The sequence below is a fragment of the Eucyclogobius newberryi genome, unplaced genomic scaffold, assembly GCF_026437365.1.
Source record: "Eucyclogobius newberryi isolate DKJ021-1_F unplaced genomic scaffold, fEucNew1.0.hap1 SCAF_10, whole genome shotgun sequence".
In the NCBI taxonomy this organism is placed as follows: Eukaryota; Metazoa; Chordata; class Actinopteri; order Gobiiformes; family Gobiidae; genus Eucyclogobius; species Eucyclogobius newberryi.
This window is the reverse complement of record NW_027315724.1, coordinates 8,252,141-8,270,518: the sequence shown is the minus strand read 5'-3', so window position 1 is coordinate 8,270,518 and position 18,378 is coordinate 8,252,141. Positions and strand designations below refer to the sequence as shown.

At 41.4% G+C, this 18,378-nt stretch overlaps 1 protein-coding gene across 1 annotated transcript in view; it reads right to left on the bottom strand.

Annotated features, from left to right (window-relative positions):
* The window catches only part of robo1 (roundabout, axon guidance receptor, homolog 1 (Drosophila)), a 429,020-nt gene that overhangs the window by 73,173 nt on the left and 337,469 nt on the right, over positions 1-18,378 (bottom strand). Inside the window, exons 5-6 of the mRNA XM_072460422.1 lie at positions 14,670-14,825; positions 698-820 (exon numbers count right to left, since the gene is read on the bottom strand). Of these exons, the coding sequence (XP_072316523.1) occupies positions 698-820; positions 14,670-14,825 (279 nt within the window). The remainder of the gene's footprint in view (positions 1-697; positions 821-14,669; positions 14,826-18,378) is intronic.

Genomic DNA, 18,378 nt, shown 5'->3' with positions numbered 1-18,378 from the left:
TCCCCAGCTGTCAAAAAAAACATTTCTCAGGATGAAATCTCTGTCTATTCCCTAATTAATTTCTACTGTGACATTCAAATAACTACAAATATTTCAGATAAATATGTCTGAAATTTCTCTCCATATGTCAACTTTAGAATAACAAAATACCATCCAAACATTAAAAGATAGAATCAAGATGTCCCACTCTTTGCCATCGTCTTTTTTTTTTTTAATAACTTGCTGGCGAAGCCACAGGATGACACAATAGTCTTTGCATCTCAATGGCCTAACTCAAATGAAAACAGGGTGGTCAGTGTCGGTATAGGCAGTAGGTTTTTTTTTTTTTTTTTAGACTGAAGAACTTTTGCTCTAAAGTGAAAGGGAAAGCGATACAATCTGTGTGGTCATGCAGAGTATTGGAGAACCCACGGGGTGCAGGGGTCAGGGGAGTGGGGTGCAGTCCGGCAGAAGGACCACACAGCAGGGGAGAGACGGAGGGAGAAAGAATAAAGTAATGGTCTTCTCTGTCAGTCTGAGGAAAAGGAATAGGAGGGCTGGGCAAGATTTCAGAACTCAACAAAATCCAACATATATTGTAATGCTAGTTCTTGTGTACTAACCTCTTAACTGAGTAGTTACTAGATGCAAAATATTTACTGAAAGATTTACTATGGTGAACGTTTCATGACACAGGGCCAAACGTTGGTTTTCTTACCCAGCACGGTGAGTTCTGCCACCTCGCTCTCCCGCTCGCCCACCATGTTGGTCCCCACACACACGTACTTCCCTGCGTCGCTCTTGCGGGCGTTTGTGATCATCAGCTTTCCTCCTCGGATCTGTAAATAGACAAAGAGGTTGAGTATCAAAGTATTCACACACACACAGCTTTTGACTAAAAAGGCATAGAAGAAACAGAACGGCGTCAAAACCCTCAGAGCATCTACGTAATGGAACACAATCCAAGCATTCTCCGCAAATATAAAAGACTAGGTGCCTAGATGTCTGTGTGTGTGTGTGTGTGTGTGTGTGTGTGTGTGTGGGTTAGGGGCTAATTATATTAGAACAGGGGTGGGTCAAATGCAGCTCTCAGACCACTTTTTTGTTGGCCCCCAGACTTTCCACTGAATTGGCCCAAATGACCAAAGGCAGTACTTTTTACAGCAACATTTGAATACCATAACCTAAACAACAGACTTTGTGATGCGATACAGACCTAATTTTAATGTTTCAAGCTTTGTTAAATGCGTGGTGGCTCTATCAGACCTTCATCAAAGAATCATTCGCTTAATTGTTGTCTTGCCTGTGGCCCTCTGTTTTGTGCATGTTTAAATTTGTATTCCTTGGTGAAAAAAGTTAGGCTACTTATATAATGAAAAACTGCAAAAAAACTGCAAAATGTGTGTACATGTACACACACACACACACACACACACCTGAGCAAGTGAAACCGATCCCCTCATTAGACCTTGGAGAGGCCCATAACCACAGCTCTTACAGACACTTGGAGATTGTGACAACACTGTTTAACCCTAATGTGGGTTCACGTGTGATCAAGCGTGCTGTGGTGTGTCAGAACAAAGGTTCACTACAAAGCTACTCAACTTAAAACGCTAGCTGACAATGTTTTTAGACTGTTTCGGCTAAGGATTTTTAGTGATCACAGTTTGAGCACAAAGATGCTCAGAATGAGTCCAGTGATGGCTAATGGCCTTAAACATTGTGCAAGAGACTTCTGATCTATAATTGTCTGGTGAACATTGAAATAAAGGTATTTCTGAAACAAGTGTGACTGAAGTAAAAAAGCTCAAAGTCAGTTAGAGAATTGACCATGAAATTCTCATGACCATGGGGACAAAAGAGCAACAACAAAAACAAACATGGAGGCCCCCACGGCAGTTTGTGGAACACCCTTGTTGGGAAAGGGACAAGAAATGAGGTGAGAGAAGTATTTCTTTGCTTTTGTAATAATCTTGGTTTTAAAAGGAGAGCTTCCAGTGTTGGGTTGTGTTCAGTACTGTCCTCAGTGGTCAGCACATGTACAGCTCCGTTGCTCAGGTTCAACGTTATAACTTCTAAACCTCTTGAGACTCCACATCCCCATTGGTGCCCCTCTTGGACCCTGACCCAGGGGCTGTGAATCTCTGCAGTGAAAACTACACTCTGCAAACCAAAGGGATGTCCGTTTGTGTTTGTGGGACCTCTTTGACATCAAACACCTTTCTTTTAAGTTCTAAGGCATTCCTCGCTTCCCTGTTTAATATTCATGACCCGGACCGGAGATGGAGGGAGAGCGGGTGGGGTGTGCAGAGAGAAAGAGAGTCCGTGCGGCGGTGTATGTGGGACGTCCCATGGTGCTGCAGTGGTTTGAAGTGTCTTTATGTTTCTGTTTGTTTGAGGAAAGGCTCAGCGGCTAAAAGGCTGCGACACTGCAAAGACGCTGAAGGTCAGGCTGAAGAGAGAGATGATTAGTGCTGAATGGAAAGAGGGATGGATGGAGAGAGGAAAGAGGGACACAGGAAAGAACAGAGCAGGAAACAAAGCGGACCAGAAAGAGAGATGAAGAGAGGTAGTTAAACATGAGGATCCACTTAAACCCTGCTGAAAGCCTTCTGTGACAGTTCGCCGTTGTGTGGGTTGAGGTAAAGTCATACATGTGCTGCTGCTACTACATCCATGACACGGTCCATGGTTCAATGCACGATGCAGGACCAACAACTTCGCAGTTAGGGGTGCACGTTTTCCATTTTATTCTTTAACCGATAATTGGAGTCTTTTGCTTTCAGTACTCTTTTAAACTTTATGAGTTATAATTAAACCATGTGAGAGAGAGAGAGGGAGGGAGAGGGGGAGAGAGGGAGAGAGAGGGGGGGAGAGGGGGGGAGGGGGGGAGAGGGAGGGAGGGAGAGGGAGAGGGGGGGAGAGGGGGGGAGAGGGAGAGACGCAGACACTCCAGCAATGGCTTCAGCCATTGCAGATTTTCTACTGTGTAAAGTTATGGAAATGTTCATGTCATTATTCTCACATTGGGGACAAAAATACATTGTAAGTAAATTGCCCAACTGTAGCTTAAATGAGCTCAAGGCATTCATTTTATTTTGTAGAAGGCTTATATTTCTTATGTTTTAGTTAAAGGGGCTGTGCCTGAGCTTTTACATGTAATAACGCAACATCAGATTTGCCGCTGTACAGATTGGGGGATTGTAAGAGCCACGTTTCGAGACTGTTGTATGTTGTCTGCATCTAATTGTAGAATATTAAGAGTGTTTTATTCACTGTAAAGCGGGAAGTGTAGCTGCTAACATGCCTGCATGCTTATGTAGGGTAACATACTAGTACAAGTACTGTAAGGTTATGAATGTCCACCCACTTGTGAAGGAGGGGGGCATTCAGGTTTGATATTGATTAAAGGATTGTTCAAGAATTCAAACATGACACACTGCCTAAGTGTGGGTAAGTTTGAATCGTATTTTTAAGAGAAGAATGGGGCACCAGCCGGATAATCGGCAATTTAACAACTCTAAAATCAGATATCTAGATTAATTAATTAATTAGAAATGAATTTGCTCGTTGATCTAAAGGTTTGAGAACGTAACCGTGACATTGACCCCTTTTCTGGAAATGAAGGAACACTTTACCAAATGTGGGTTATGGAGATTTAATGACCAAATAATTAAACAGATAAATATGAATTAGGAATATGCAAATGAGTCGATAACAGATGGAAAACACTAGACATGATGATTCTAGATCTATCTAGGTGTGTGTTAGAGTTAAGTCTAAGATGAAATTCAGCCTGTGAAGTGCATTCATACGAACGGAACCAGAAGCTGTGATCCTGAGGAGACGAGCCTGCGTGGGGTCTAAGAGCCTGCGTGGGGTCCAAGGGCCTGCTTGGGGTCCAAGGGCCTGCGTGGAGTCCAAGGGCCTGCTTGGGGTCCAAGGGCCTGCGTGGAGTCCAAGGGCCTGTGTGGGGTCCAAGGGCCTGCTGTGGAGTCCAAGGGCCTGCTTGGGGTCCAAGGGCCTGCGTGGAGTCCAAGGGCCTGCTCTGGAGCTCGGCCCTGACGTTGTCTGGCCAAAGAAGGACTGGATCGGTTCTGCGATCTGAGTTCTCCTTGGCTCTGAGGCGTTCTCCTTGGCTCTGAGGCGTCCCGAATGAAAAGGCCGTCGTGCTGCTCCACCGATGTGGCTGGTAAAAGGCTGTGGACTTGAAAAAGTTGCAAAAGGTCCTTGCTTGATTTTGCATGATGCAGCATCAATCACGTTTAAAAAAAAATGGGCACAGGTTTCTTAGTTCCGGGAGGGAACATTAGCTTCTCTTGGAAAAGTCTTTGTCCCGTAGCGTAGCATCGCTCACGCTAACTAGGCCCGAGGCCTGCTCCCAAGGCCTCATGGACCTTGCTGGTGGGACCCTGGATGGAGGGTCGAGCTTCGAAAGAAACTCGGATGGAACTCGCTCTGGAGCTCGGATGGTACTGGTCTGTAACTCCCTGCTCTTTCCTTTTGTCTTACCCCGCGGGGGTTTTGGCGCCGTGGCTTCAGCCAATCAGCATGCACGCTGGGGTCAGAGCTGATAAGTAGACGAGATCTGGCTTTAGGCCACAAGAGTTACACAAAAGGTAAAATTGGCCACAAAACAAGTTATGAAACAGTTAAAATGACATGTTAAACACAATATTACATGTAAAGTCATCTGGTGGACACATTTTTGCAATCTGATGATTGTCTATTAAAACCACTAAAACCGCATAGTCTTTCAGCGTTTTAGCGTTTGTCTTGGAGAGATCGTTACTCTCTGTAATCCAAAAGGAGTCATTTGATGAAAAGTTATTTTGGAAGTTCAGAGCGTCTCTGTTGTCACTATTACATCCTCTTCCTTCTGAGGGGTGTAAAACACCACACGGGCAGTAGATAACACCTAGCCCGCATTCCTGTCACCATGGCAACAGGGGTAGGACATCTGCATATCCTACACTTACTCAAAAAAGCATTTAAAAAGACAATGGGTGCTTCAGGATGTCCTCACTATTCCATAAGGCACTATTTTGGGCTCACATCATTTTGTAGTGGTGTCCAAATGTCCAGCAGATGAAAACCTAGTGCTCTCAAAATGTCCCACAATGCACCATGAAAAGTAGTGTCCAGCGGTGGTCACTAGACCGGTCAATATATACCACAATGCATTGCGAGAGTCGCAAAACAGCGACAAGTTTTTAACTGGACACAACAGACTGAAAGAGGAGTTGTTAAAACGCACTATTGTCTTGAGAATATTAATCATAAACCATTATCCTGCAAAGTTGCTAGCGTTAGCCGCGTACCTTTGCTTGAGTCACCATCACAGGCAAATGTTGAATAGTCCAGTCTGCTTGTTGTTAAATGTGACTTGAATGGTAATTTAGTCCATTACTAAATGCGTGTAAGACGGATTTTACCGATATTTTTACAGAAATCCATTTTAATCTGAGTTTTTCCGACTTTTTTTCATTCGGACACCTGAGTCACATGACCCGCAACAAAGAGATACTAGTGAGTGTCCAAATCGCTTTGAGATTGAGAGCACTAGAAAGTCTGCTAAAGAGTGCAGGACTATGTAGTGATTGAGGGGTCAGGGGATGATGGGACATTTGTGCTCAAATACATGTCTGACCATCAGGATGTGGCCAAGATGCCATTTTAATATTGTTTTTTCAGTGCACATCTCTGAATTGTTGCACCCAGAGAACACCCCAATTACTTATCTACATTGCTGTAAACATGAAATAATTTATTTAATTTATTTATACTAATTATGAAGGTGTTAACTGTCTCAGATACCCTGTATATCCAACTTTCAATTTTAGATTTTGGTTGTTGCACCACCATTCACAAAATAACAATATGCTACAATACGCCACAGATTACTGCTATTATGCTAGCATGCTAACAGCTCGATCCCACCGTCTTTGTTTTTCTGTCATTTGGCCTGGCAGATAATGCACTCCACCACTCACTATCCACTCTCTGGTATTCATTCAGCGCTTCATTTTGGAGCTCAGTAATTAGCCACCACCTCCACACAAAAGCAGCAGGACAATGAGGAGCCTTTCAGGCGTTCACGGGGCACCAAACAGACCTCAGCAGGACAATGGTGCAGGCTAAATGCTGGCATCGCACTCAGTTATGTTTATTTATCCCGCTGTGATTAGTCCTGAATGACTGGTTTGACAGAGTTAGATACAACAGCCATACAAATGAACTTTTCACATCCGCTGCACACAAAGGCATTGACAGAGAAGAGATCGTTCTGAAACAACGCTCTTGTTCAGTTTTAAATGTTTTGTTGTGGGCCAAACATATTCCTCTCTTTCCTAACACATTCTTAGTGTCCTAATTATTTACAGCCGTGATTTTATAGCAGAGCGAGAGGCCAAAGCAGAGTTTTGCTGTCACAATAATGCGAACAACAGCTAGCATGCAAACAGCACACTTCCAAAGTGGTTGCAGAGAGCACACAGCAGTCTCATTTTGACCCTAAGAGTCTGCTAAAACTATTTCCCAGTAACTTATTTTGCTCAATTAAATTGAGAAAAAACACTTCAGTAGTACAGTAACTACATTGATTAGCACTTTTTTTCCAGAGAGGTGTCAAAAGTGCACTCAATGCCATATCAACAGCTCTGCTATAGTAACTTGTATATATAATTATATAATACAGAATGCATCATTTTAAATGTAAAAGTTGAGTTAGTGAGTTATACTGAAATACAGCAACAACATATTGCACTAGCCTATAGCCTTTCAGCAGCTAAATCATGACAAAATGTTCTATAATATAGATCATGTGGTAATATTTTTGAGCTTTGTGCATTTTAATATATATGACTAATGCATATGACCAAACTTGGTATGGCAGAAACTAGGGTTAGTCCTTGTGTCTTCGTCGACCAACTTTCTTTGTTATTATGGATTATGCATTTATATGAACCATAAAAACAAAGAGAATGCATGGAGCGAGGTTTTAGAGTGACAAAATATGAAGATGCTGTTTTACTCATACTTTTCTGTATAAATGGTTTTCTGAACACATGTTTGTACAAGATTTACCTCATTTTAGTCAAATAATCATTGCACAGGGCAGGTCTTTGGCAGACTACAGCCACAGCAGAAAGAACTCCATCTCTAACTATTCTCAAGCCATTCAAACTAGTCTTCCTCAGTTTCAAACTAGTCTTCCTCAGTGTTCTTGCTGAGGGGTTTTAGCATGGCAGCACTTTCACTGCCATCCTCAAACCTCAGCCCAGCGAGAACATTGTTCCTCCACCTGATCTCCACCGCAGCAGCAGAATGGCCATCACTTCCATCCTTTGACCTCCAAAGGCTGGAAAGTTGATGTATTTGATATCCCTCATACGGGACATTTGTCAGTCTAAATCTCTCTTGTTGAAATATCAGAAATGAAACTTCCATATGAAGTGGGACAGATTTTGACAGTTCGCTTCCCAGGGCTTCATGCTGGGAGCAGATCTGGAGCAGTGGGCTGCAGGCTGCTCTGCTCCATCTCCAAGAAGACGACCCCGCATTTGGGCCTGTTCAAGTGGGAGGAATGGCCCACATCCAGCACCATGCAGTCTGGTGGGTGTTGGGGGGTTCGGGGCTGGTTTACCCTAGTTCAGCGGAACTACGAAGATGGTTCCCTTTCTATCAGGGAAGATCTCTATGGCAACATGTTCTGGCCCAGGTTAAGATGACAAATAAGATGAGAAAACGACTCTTCCAATCAGAGATGAGAATCCAAGCATACGAGGGGAGAGAGAGAGAAAGAGAGCAAGAGAGAGAGAAACAGAGACAGAGAAAAATAGAGAAAGAGAAGAGAGAAATGGAGATAGAGTGAGAGAGAGAGAGAAAGAGAGAAAAAAGAGAAAAAGAGAGAGAGAGAAAGAGAGAGAGAAGAGAGAGATGCAGACACTATGTAACGTCATTGTGTGCATTTGGATGTGCGTCTTGGTGCACATGTGGCGCTCTAACTGCTGTAGGGATGTTCCATAACTTTAGCACATTTGTGCTTTATCTGTTTTATCATGATATTCAAATTAACTTTCTCTTGTTGTGACTCTCGTGGCTGAGATTGGTCTCATAGTTCCATAGCTTCACACTGTTTACTTTGGCTTAGATTTGATCTCTTATTTCCTCGTGTACAACCGTGATTATGATTGACATTTCCTCATGTTTGAAGTATGCTAAACACAAACATGTGACCCCAGTAAACACAAACATTTGACCCCAGTAAACACAAACATGTGACCCCAGTAAACACAAACATGTGACCCCAGTAAACACAAACATGTGACCCCAGTAAACACAAACATGTGGCCCCAGTAAATATACATATGTGACGCCAGTAAACACACATGACCCCAGTAAACACAAACATGTGGCCCCAGTAAATATACATATGTGACGCCAGTAAACACACATGACCCCAGTAAACACAAACATGTGGCCCCAGGAAACACAAACATGTGAACAACATTAAACACAAACATGTGACCCCAGTAAACACAAACATGTGACCCCAGTAAACACAAACATGTAACCCCAGTAAACACAAACATGTGACCCCAGTAAACACAAACACGTGACCCCAGTAAACACAAACATGTGAACAACATTAAACACAAACATGTGACCCCAGTAAACACAAACATGTGAACAACATTAAACACAAACATGTGACCCCGGTAAACACAAACATGTGAACAACATTAAACACAAACATGTGACCCCAGTAAACACAAACATGTGAACAACATTAAACACAAACATGTGACCCCAGTAAACACAAACATGTGACCCCAGTAAACACAAACACGTGACCCCAGTAAACACAAACATGTGAACAATATTAAACACAAACATGTGACCCCAGTAAACACAAACATGTGAACAACATTAAACACAAACATGTGACCCCGGTAAACACAAACATGTGAACAACATTAAACACAAACATGTGACCCCGGTAAACACAAACATGTGAACAACATTAAACACAAACATGTGACCCCAGTAAACACAAACATGTGAACAACATTAAACACAAACATGTGACCCCGGTAAACACAAACACGTGACCCCAGTAAACACAAACATGTGAACAACATTAAACACAAACACGTGACCCCAGTAAACACAAACATGTGACCCCAGTAAACACAAACATGTGAACAACATTAAACACAAACATGTGACCCCAGTAAACACAAACATGTGACCCCAGTAAACACAAACACGTGACCCCAGTAAACACAAACATGTGACCCCAGTAAACACAAACATGTGGCCCCAGGAAACACAAACATGATGATGTCGTAACTCTATGGGAAGTTTATTATTTTTTTAAAGGAATATTCAAACTTGACCCTCAAACCTCATCCTTATCAATATTAGTTTGGGATTGGCTCCACACATTTGTCATATTAATATCATGGTTTAAAATCCTTTCAACTGAGAACCAGCATGCTCTGAAGCTATTCAGTGATGTGCAAATTAATGTCACTCTTTTTTACATGTTACTTATTAGGCCTAAATTAGGCCTATGTTATATTACAATATTATTGACTATACGTACACTGTGTGTTTCTTTGTTTTATTTTATTGTAATGTGTGAACTTCTGTGTCCAAGTAGATCAATAAAATCTTACTATGCAGGCATGCAGTGTGAATTTCAATTCTAATGACAAATAAAACCAATACAATATACGTGTCCAAGATCAAACATAGCATCAAACTGTTCTATTTTTATCACAAGTATGGCTCCAGTGGACAGCGAGCAGATCTGTCAGCGCACATGTGAGCGCACACTTCACTATCAGACATGACGTTAGCACGAGCCTTAAGTGCTCATTTGGGAGCAGGCTCTCCGGGAGTCCTGGTGCATGACGGAAGTTTACAGTGAGCCGTGCCAGCTGCTTATAACAGACCCAGCTTTAGCGCACAGCGGGCTAACGCTAACACCACAACGGCTGCGGATTCGACTCATTTATTTGAGTGTTTACAGGCAGCAAAACAAAAAGTCATTGGACTGGGACGGACAAACTACAGAACGACCTTAAAACTTATTGTACATACAGTAATTGGAGGTCAATTTAAAAGGGAAACTGGAGCAATAGATGAAAACATAGTGACAGTTGCAAGAACTTGTTATTTGTTATCCATTCTATTATTTATATGCATTAAATTTGGCAATATTTTAGTTTATCATAAACTTATTTATCGTTAACATCAGCCCTACTCGGCATAGAGTCTACCATATCCATGGAGACTGGCCACAACAAACCAATATGATCAAAACGTACAATTCTGGTTTAATTTAGATTTGAACAGTTGGCATGTCGGAGTGACGTCTGTTGGGTACTGCTGGTATAACGTCCCATCTTCTGCTGGTCAAAAACATCCACATCCAGCAATTAATATGACATTTAGTGATATAGTACTTGTCGCCAAAAGTTGTGAATCTCAGTATTAAAGGTCTCCATGCATAACGCTGATCGACGCGTCCCCCTCCGCAGACACAAACAGTCTTCTCCCCGCGCTGCTCCTCGACTCTGATGCAGCCCGCAGCTCTCGTGCTTATCTCCGACCGCCTTACTCCGGGAGCAGATAAGATTGGATTCCCTTCAACCAGATTACGCGCTTGTTTCTTGCAATTACCCTGCTCACCAGCCAGACACGCACCTCTAATCTCAAACTTGTGCAGAGGGGAAAAAGTTACGAAGAGAAGGCTTTCTTTGTGCACTCAGCCTTTTCAGTTCCTGCTGCAGATAGTGACCAGGGCCGAGGCTAGATAAAAGCAGAAAGGGTCACAGGCAGAGGCCCCGCAGGTATACAACAGTTTTGCATTTGGCACCTAATTTGGACTTTGTACTTTCCCGTTTCCCAGTGGTTAGAGGGATTTCCCACCATCCCAAAGGTTAGGGATAATAAAAGACTTTGTCTGGCTTCACATAACATTTTACGCGTTGATAAAACGATAGTAGCTTGATAGATAGACCCTGCTCACCTCTAGTGAACATCCTTTGGTAAGTTTATATTTAGAAGTCTCCAAATAATGTCACCTGTCGCACATGTTTGTTTACTCAATCCACATGGTCCACGGGCCCTAGGGGCCCTACGACACATCCCATTCAACCGAAACTGTGAGACAACCACATTGAGATGTGTTTAGACCTTAGACATGTCAGAATGACAGAAGCAGAACACGCGCTTTCATCTCAGTGAGAATCTCACGTCTTCTGTGATTGGCCAAAACCTCATGCGGGTTTATTTTGTTTCCTTCTTCCGGTCAGTGCGTAGCACGTTACTAGAGCCAAATCTCTTGATCATTTGCTGCGCCGCGTCTTGCCGCAAAAAAGCTTTTCCAACTTTTCTGCACCAGCCGCGTTGGCGATGGCGACGTCCCGCCCCTCGAGCGGGCCACGGCGCGCCGTGATCCCGCGCACGCACCCGCCGTGCTCCGCGCACGCACCCGCCGTGTTCCGCGCACGCACCCGCCACCTAATGTTGGCCTAATGCTCGTTGCCGATAGAGTTTTTTAGCATTTCAAAAGAATTACTGCCACAACGATGTATTGAAGCTTCAAAGCAACAAAAAGACGAAATGTAGGTTCAACCCCCCCAAGACGAAAAATATTAAGTCTTTTCAGCTTCAACCCATTTTGAGATGATCCCTTATAATGGTTCAATCTCAGCTCAGAAACATGCATTCTGTCCTCGGGCAAGACACTTTTCCCACCTCAATTTCAGTGTGTGCGTCTAAAAGTTGCCACCGACACAATATTCAGTGAAGTTCAAAGGACATTGCATGTTGGTGGACCATCTCGCATTCATTAGAGAAGACATATTGTGCTTTATTTTTTGGTAAAATGATGGCGCGACATTACAGACAACTTTAATTCACTTGCATCTATAGATTTATACTACTCCAAAGGCTATTTTCTCTCAATTTTTGTTTCACCCACCAGCCTTAAAGTAGTACTGACACACACCAAACTTTACAATCTTGGACTGAACAAGATTTTGACGGATCATACTAAAGGATTTGTTCAGCTCTAATTCAAACGCCTGATCTCTTAATGTCTTAAGTCCAACAAATTTGGCAAAATTTGTTTTTTACGACACTTTCAATTAAATCCTAAATAAGCTATCCAAAATCATTTCCCTATTTTTATTTGTTCTTAAATGTATTTTAATTGTGTAACTGTGTTTTATGATTTGTGTGCTGTCATATCTTTCCCATTGCCCCAGGTCACCCGTGAAAAAGAGCTCACAACACGATCTCAAAGGTTTCTCACCTGGCTAAATAAAGGTTAATAAATACATTATAAATCATTTTCAAATGGACATCTCTACATTTTTGATTTTTTCCTGTTCAACTGTAGTGTCTTGCCTAACCTATAACATAAAGCACAAAAATCATAATTTAGCATTTTGTATAGTGATGAGCTGTATAATTATGTCATAAGTAACAGGTTTATTGACTTGACTCAAACCTGCAGATCTGACAGCCTTTTTAGAGTGACATTTCACTATAGAAAGCGGCATATTTTTCTTGAAAATTTGTGACAATTTGAACACTACTTATATGACCCAGGAATCAATCAAAATACAACTTAGAGAAAACTAATGATGCACCCTCAAACACCATTTAAACATGGTTAAAAGCTCATAACAGTGGATTGTACACAATACTTCCCCCTTAATGATTTGTCCATGAGGGGCCCCCACACTGCAGTTTGCAAAGGGCCCCCTATCAGCTAAAAAAAGCCTTGGTATTTCCCCAAAGCGATAAATCAGCACTCAGACTTATCCCAGTAATGAAAATGTATTGAGCACTCAGAGCTTTGGGTTAGCGAGACAGCGCCTAGTGGAACATCTACATTAGGGGCTTGGATTTATTATGTGGGGAGACTTGGGTTTTCCATGACTGGGCTTTGGTGAAGTTAGCTGTAGTCAGCATTTGGGGAGCAGACTTGCATGGTCCTCGTTCACCACAAGCCTAAAGCCCTGAGTGCAGACGGATGATGAGGAGGGGAGCCAGGATAAGTGCTACCTTCCCCTGGACTCCACGTGCATGCTGAATATACCGTACGGGGGAACATTTGATTTCTCCTCTAGCACAAATTCATTCCAGACAATCAGATGGAGCTAACAGACTAAAAGTGCTTAAAGTGCATATGCAGTTTAGACAACACATTTCACTTAAACACTGTGAGCATGATGATATTTATTTTCCCCAGATTAACAATTTTGGTGGACATGGACATGAGCAACGGATGTTTCTTAACAACCAAGAGCCAAAAGTCCATATACATTTCACAATAGTTATGATTTAACAAACAAAAATACAGGATAACATATGTATTTTGTTAAAAAAAATAATAATAATTATAATTTTACAGTTAAAATGTATATGTTCGTCTCAGGCTACAGGACAAAACACACAACTTACATGGCACTTGTGCAGTTAATTATTGAAACGGACAAAGCCCAGGGCCGAAAGGAAGACACTGTTGGTATATTTTTGGATGAAAAAAATTACCTCATGTTCTATCCAACCAAATGGAATACATGAAAACCTGTCATATGCACTTTAAATGTAGGTCTTCAACTAAAAACTTTCACGCCTGTGGAGCTTAGGGGGAGTGAATGTTAAAACACAAGAAAAGAAAGAAAACCTGTACTTTATTGGCAATATGTGCTCAACGTTAGTAGAGATGCAATTGCCAAAATAAAATATGGAACAAACCAATAAGCTGGGTCACTATTATTATTACTATTATCACTACATTTAAACCTTGCATAGATGAGCACAGTTGCACACTTGTCCTTCATTAGTTTTATCTGTTTTATATTGTAATCTGTACTTAACATAATTGAAAATGGGAGTCATCCTCGTCATCCGCCTTTTGAATGAATGCTAAGTTTAGAAGCGTTAGCATCGAAAAGTCCCCATTGGTTTAACATTAGGCAAACTATAAAATAACATGATATGTGACAACAAGATCTCAATATCTGCAGGATGCATTCTAAAATCCAAACAAACAAGGTCTAAACAAGCCAAAAGTCAAATTAAAAGACCCAAAACAAGCAATACAAGGTTTAAACTAAAAATAACTATGTAACTAGTAAACGTGAACAGCAAAAGACCCTGACTAACAAGGAAATGTACCATCAATAGTACCTGCGCCACAGTTCAATACATCTTCTGCAAACTCAACTGACAAACCATGTTACTGAGAAATCAAATATCTCATGTATGTACTTCCATCATCCAACCTAATCGCCTTTTGTGTATGCTAAAGTTGTTTAACATGCTTTTGAGACAGTTATGCGGCAGCTAAACTAATATGTGCTTGCCTGATGCGTCTTCATCAGTTCTACCAAATTAAATTAGATGATAGTGAATTGCCTTTGCCTTTCATCTGTTGGCGTGCCTGTTCTCATGCTACGCAAATAAACCTGTCAAAACCTATAAATGACACAAACAGAATCTGGCTGCAAATTGGAAGATTAGAGGATTACATTGCATGTTTAGGAAACCCAGCCAGACATATTGTAAGCACATGCAAACCCCAGGAACCTAAACCAGGATCATATTTGGAAATCCTGCCCATAAAGTAGCTTATGCAGAGGAGCAGGGAAGACTTACAGTGATGCGCTCGTCCCGGTCGTCGATAGTAACACCGTCCTTCTTCCAGGAGATGGTGGGTTCTGGATGTCCCCGAGGAGGCTGGCACTCTAAAACAGCTGGCTCTCCCGCTGCCACGATCACATCTGCAGGATTTTGTCGGAAGTCGTCTCGCAAGACTGGAAAAAGACAAGACAAACTTAGTACGGTGGAAATGTTCCCCATTAAGACGGAAACACAGGTGTCTTAAGAACATATCAACCAATCACTCACAATCATTCACTATGGATCACTCGAACTCTCACTAGATATAATAATCCAGACAAGTATCTGACCTTAAAACACAAAACGACCAAAAGTGGAACCAAATACATCTAGATCCGACTTTGGAAATCTTTCAAAGTCGCCTACTAAACTAAAAATCCTTTCATCAACGTAATACTCTTTTGGAGTTGGATGGTATACCATAACCTATAACTTAATCTTCAAACATTTTAATTGTTAATTGTAAGATGCCATAATCAGTTCAAATAGCGTTTCTATAAATGTACATCCAGATATGTCAAGAGCTGCATTGGAACAACATCCCTAATGGAGCTCAACAGTTCTGCCCACTTTGAAACCCACCGAGGTTCCGAAATTTAATTTCCCAGACCATTTAGAAAAAAGTTAACTATAAGAGTTTAACTTTGCACGACGGAAATGTCTTTGTGCTACATATAGACACACAAACACACAAACAAACAAATGCTAGCTAATGTAATGTGATTTGAGGCAGGACTGCTTCAAATCTGGTGATGGTTTATGAAGTAAAAACACACAGGTTCTACATTTGATTTATACAATGGGAAATGTGTTTTTGTGAGGTTTGGAGAAGACAACCTCGTAAACAGGACAAACGCCACATGAATCTCAAGGTTTTTGATGAGGGAATAATATTATAACATGGTTAAACTTCAAAAAAGACCATTTTGAATAATATGTATCCTTTATACAAATGAAAAAAAGGAGAAAAAAATGACTTTTCCACCATTCCTTGCCATGTACAACGTAGCTCTCATTGCAGGCCCGAATTCCTCCTTTATTAATTGCACGCTTCCTTCGACACAATCTCCTCATCTGGCAGCGTGCTTTACAACCGGCGCGGAACCCGAGCAATGACCTTCCTCTCCATTAACTCTGCCTCACAAAGCACCAAGTATATTAATATCTCCAGACGCACACCAAACCTGTCCGCACCTCTCCATCATGGCCGCCTCATCTGCCAGTCAAGCACATGTTTACACCCACTGCCCGACAAAAGGGAAGTCTTCATTAAAAACTCTACATAGCCTGCACGCTGATATGATCGAGTTGGTAATTTGCATCGATTCACGGTGTTGAAAGAGGTGCAGTAAAAGATAGCACTCTCAAGAACATTTTCATTACTGGAGCAAAAGTAGTTCAAGGTCTGATGATGGCCGTTGTAGAGTGTATTGTGGCATGTACAAGAAGCAGTGCTGGTTTTAATCCAGGCGGAGTGAAGCATGTTTCAGTTTTAGAAAGTATTTCAGCTAAAAACTGAGAAAAATATAGTTTTTATCCTGGTATTTCAGAAGAAACCCATTCATTCATTCATCAAGGTGTTCAACAGATACCGTACTGTAAATGACTAGTTTAGTTAGTTTCAATGTAGTTAGCTCCTCCCTTCAGACAGATATTAGGCGATAACTCTCCAGATCGCTGTCTGAGGAACTGAAGAAACTATTTGGATGATTGAAACGTTGGTATTAGTATTGATATTGGTTTTATATCATAAAACCATATCATCATATTATTATATGAGATTCCTTCAGCAAATTTCACCAGCAAGGCCCACAACCCCAGCTACGATGCAAAGTGTTTATTGGCATACAAGAAACAGGAACACCAGTGTGTATGACTTGGATGCTTAAATAGTGTAGCTGCAGGAAGGGGCGTGAAAGGGGTGTGGTCCTGCGCCCAATCTCAAGATAACAAACTTGTCTTCATACATGTACTTATGCCGTCCATAAATACTAAATCCTCAAACTAAATTGGCAAAAATCCATACATTGCGAAATAAAGTAATTCTGTCAAAAAAAAAAAAAAATTGGTACCACTTTATAATAACTACACCTTAATTAGGCTCAATCAAGCATGAATTGAGGATGATTGAATGTAAATAACGAATTAATGAAGAGGGAAGTATTTGTTGTCTTTGATAAGGCATGTTAAGGTGTAGTTATCATAAGTTTTTAAAGAGAATACACTTGGTCTTGATTTATCCAACTTCTTGGACCAGACAACAATGACAAACTACAGCATATAAATATAGTATTGTTGAAGTGAGTTATTTAAAGTGACAATGACAATGAAAACTTAAGCCCAGTTGACAGAATTCAACCTCCTTTCGCTATAAACCCTCCCTGAACAACTGAAGGACAAAAATCCATACATTTTTTTACAAACGTTCCCATCCTTTTCCCATCTGGATTCTATACCCAAGCTCATAAAAAAATAATGAAAACATGACATGACACCGCCTTTCCGACCACACACAGCGAGATGACCAGCTCTGCGGTACGAAATGGAGACGCAAAAAAAAAAGGTTTCAAACCAGGTTTTTCTCAGATCAAAGCCAGACTCAGCCAACAAACCTCACCTACTGACAGCTACAAATTCCTCCCTCAACGCTTTAAGCACTTAATTGGTCACCGGCCTCCTGCTTCTGGCAACATCTGAATCTGTCGGCCAGAAAGCAGAAGAACCGTTTGAAGGACAAAGGTTCTCCAAATTGCTTCCACGGTCTGCTACTGAGAGCAACGTCCGGCTACACAAAACAACGCTAATTATACGAGAAAGACCCCTCATTTTCTGCACTGGGTCCGATCCAAGTCTAAGTCATCGCTGCAGCTGTGCGGAGTGAGCTCATTTAGAGAGTCAGACAAGTCATCCAGGAATGTAAGGTCTAAACATCCGAAAGAAGCAAACACAGGATGGAGATGGAAGAGGTCAACGGTAGGGCTAGTCAGGAACTTCAGGTAGTAAGATTTGGACTTTGAACTGGACTTGTTGTTCCGTAACTCCAGAAAGAATGTTAGAGAAATGTCCAAATGTTAATGCAATGGGATTACTTGTTAGAGAAGTTTTTCCCAATCAAAAACAATGACTGCATAAAACAAGTTCAGTGAATGCAGTACAATGCAGTATACTTTATACATATACATTACTAAGTGACAAAGTGAATGTTGCAATCAAAACTCCAGCAAACTCACTACATGTTTTCTCCATTCTACTTTTGGCACATCAATTCTTGTAATCCTCCTATATCTAGATATATCTATCACTACATATACAATAACAATAATTGCAGATCAGTCCCTGACAAAAACAGGCAATGATACATCAAATTGTACAACAAATACCAGTACATAAATTATAGGGCTCCAGTGTTCGCTGACTTGATCTGATCCAAGCAACGGCAGATAAACTACACAGTTCCAATCACCAAAATAATAATCACATTTCTCTTCCTTGTTACTTGTAAGGAGTCAAAGATACAGATAAGTCCATTGTCTATCGCCTTTCTCACTATCTTTATTTCTTTACACAGAGGTCAAGCAAAAGTGGTTATAAACCGACTTAACCCTTTGTGAACTCATTTACTATCCTTCGGCTTATCTTCGCTACACTTCTCCTCTGTAAACCAACATTCAAATCCCCCCTCGGAGA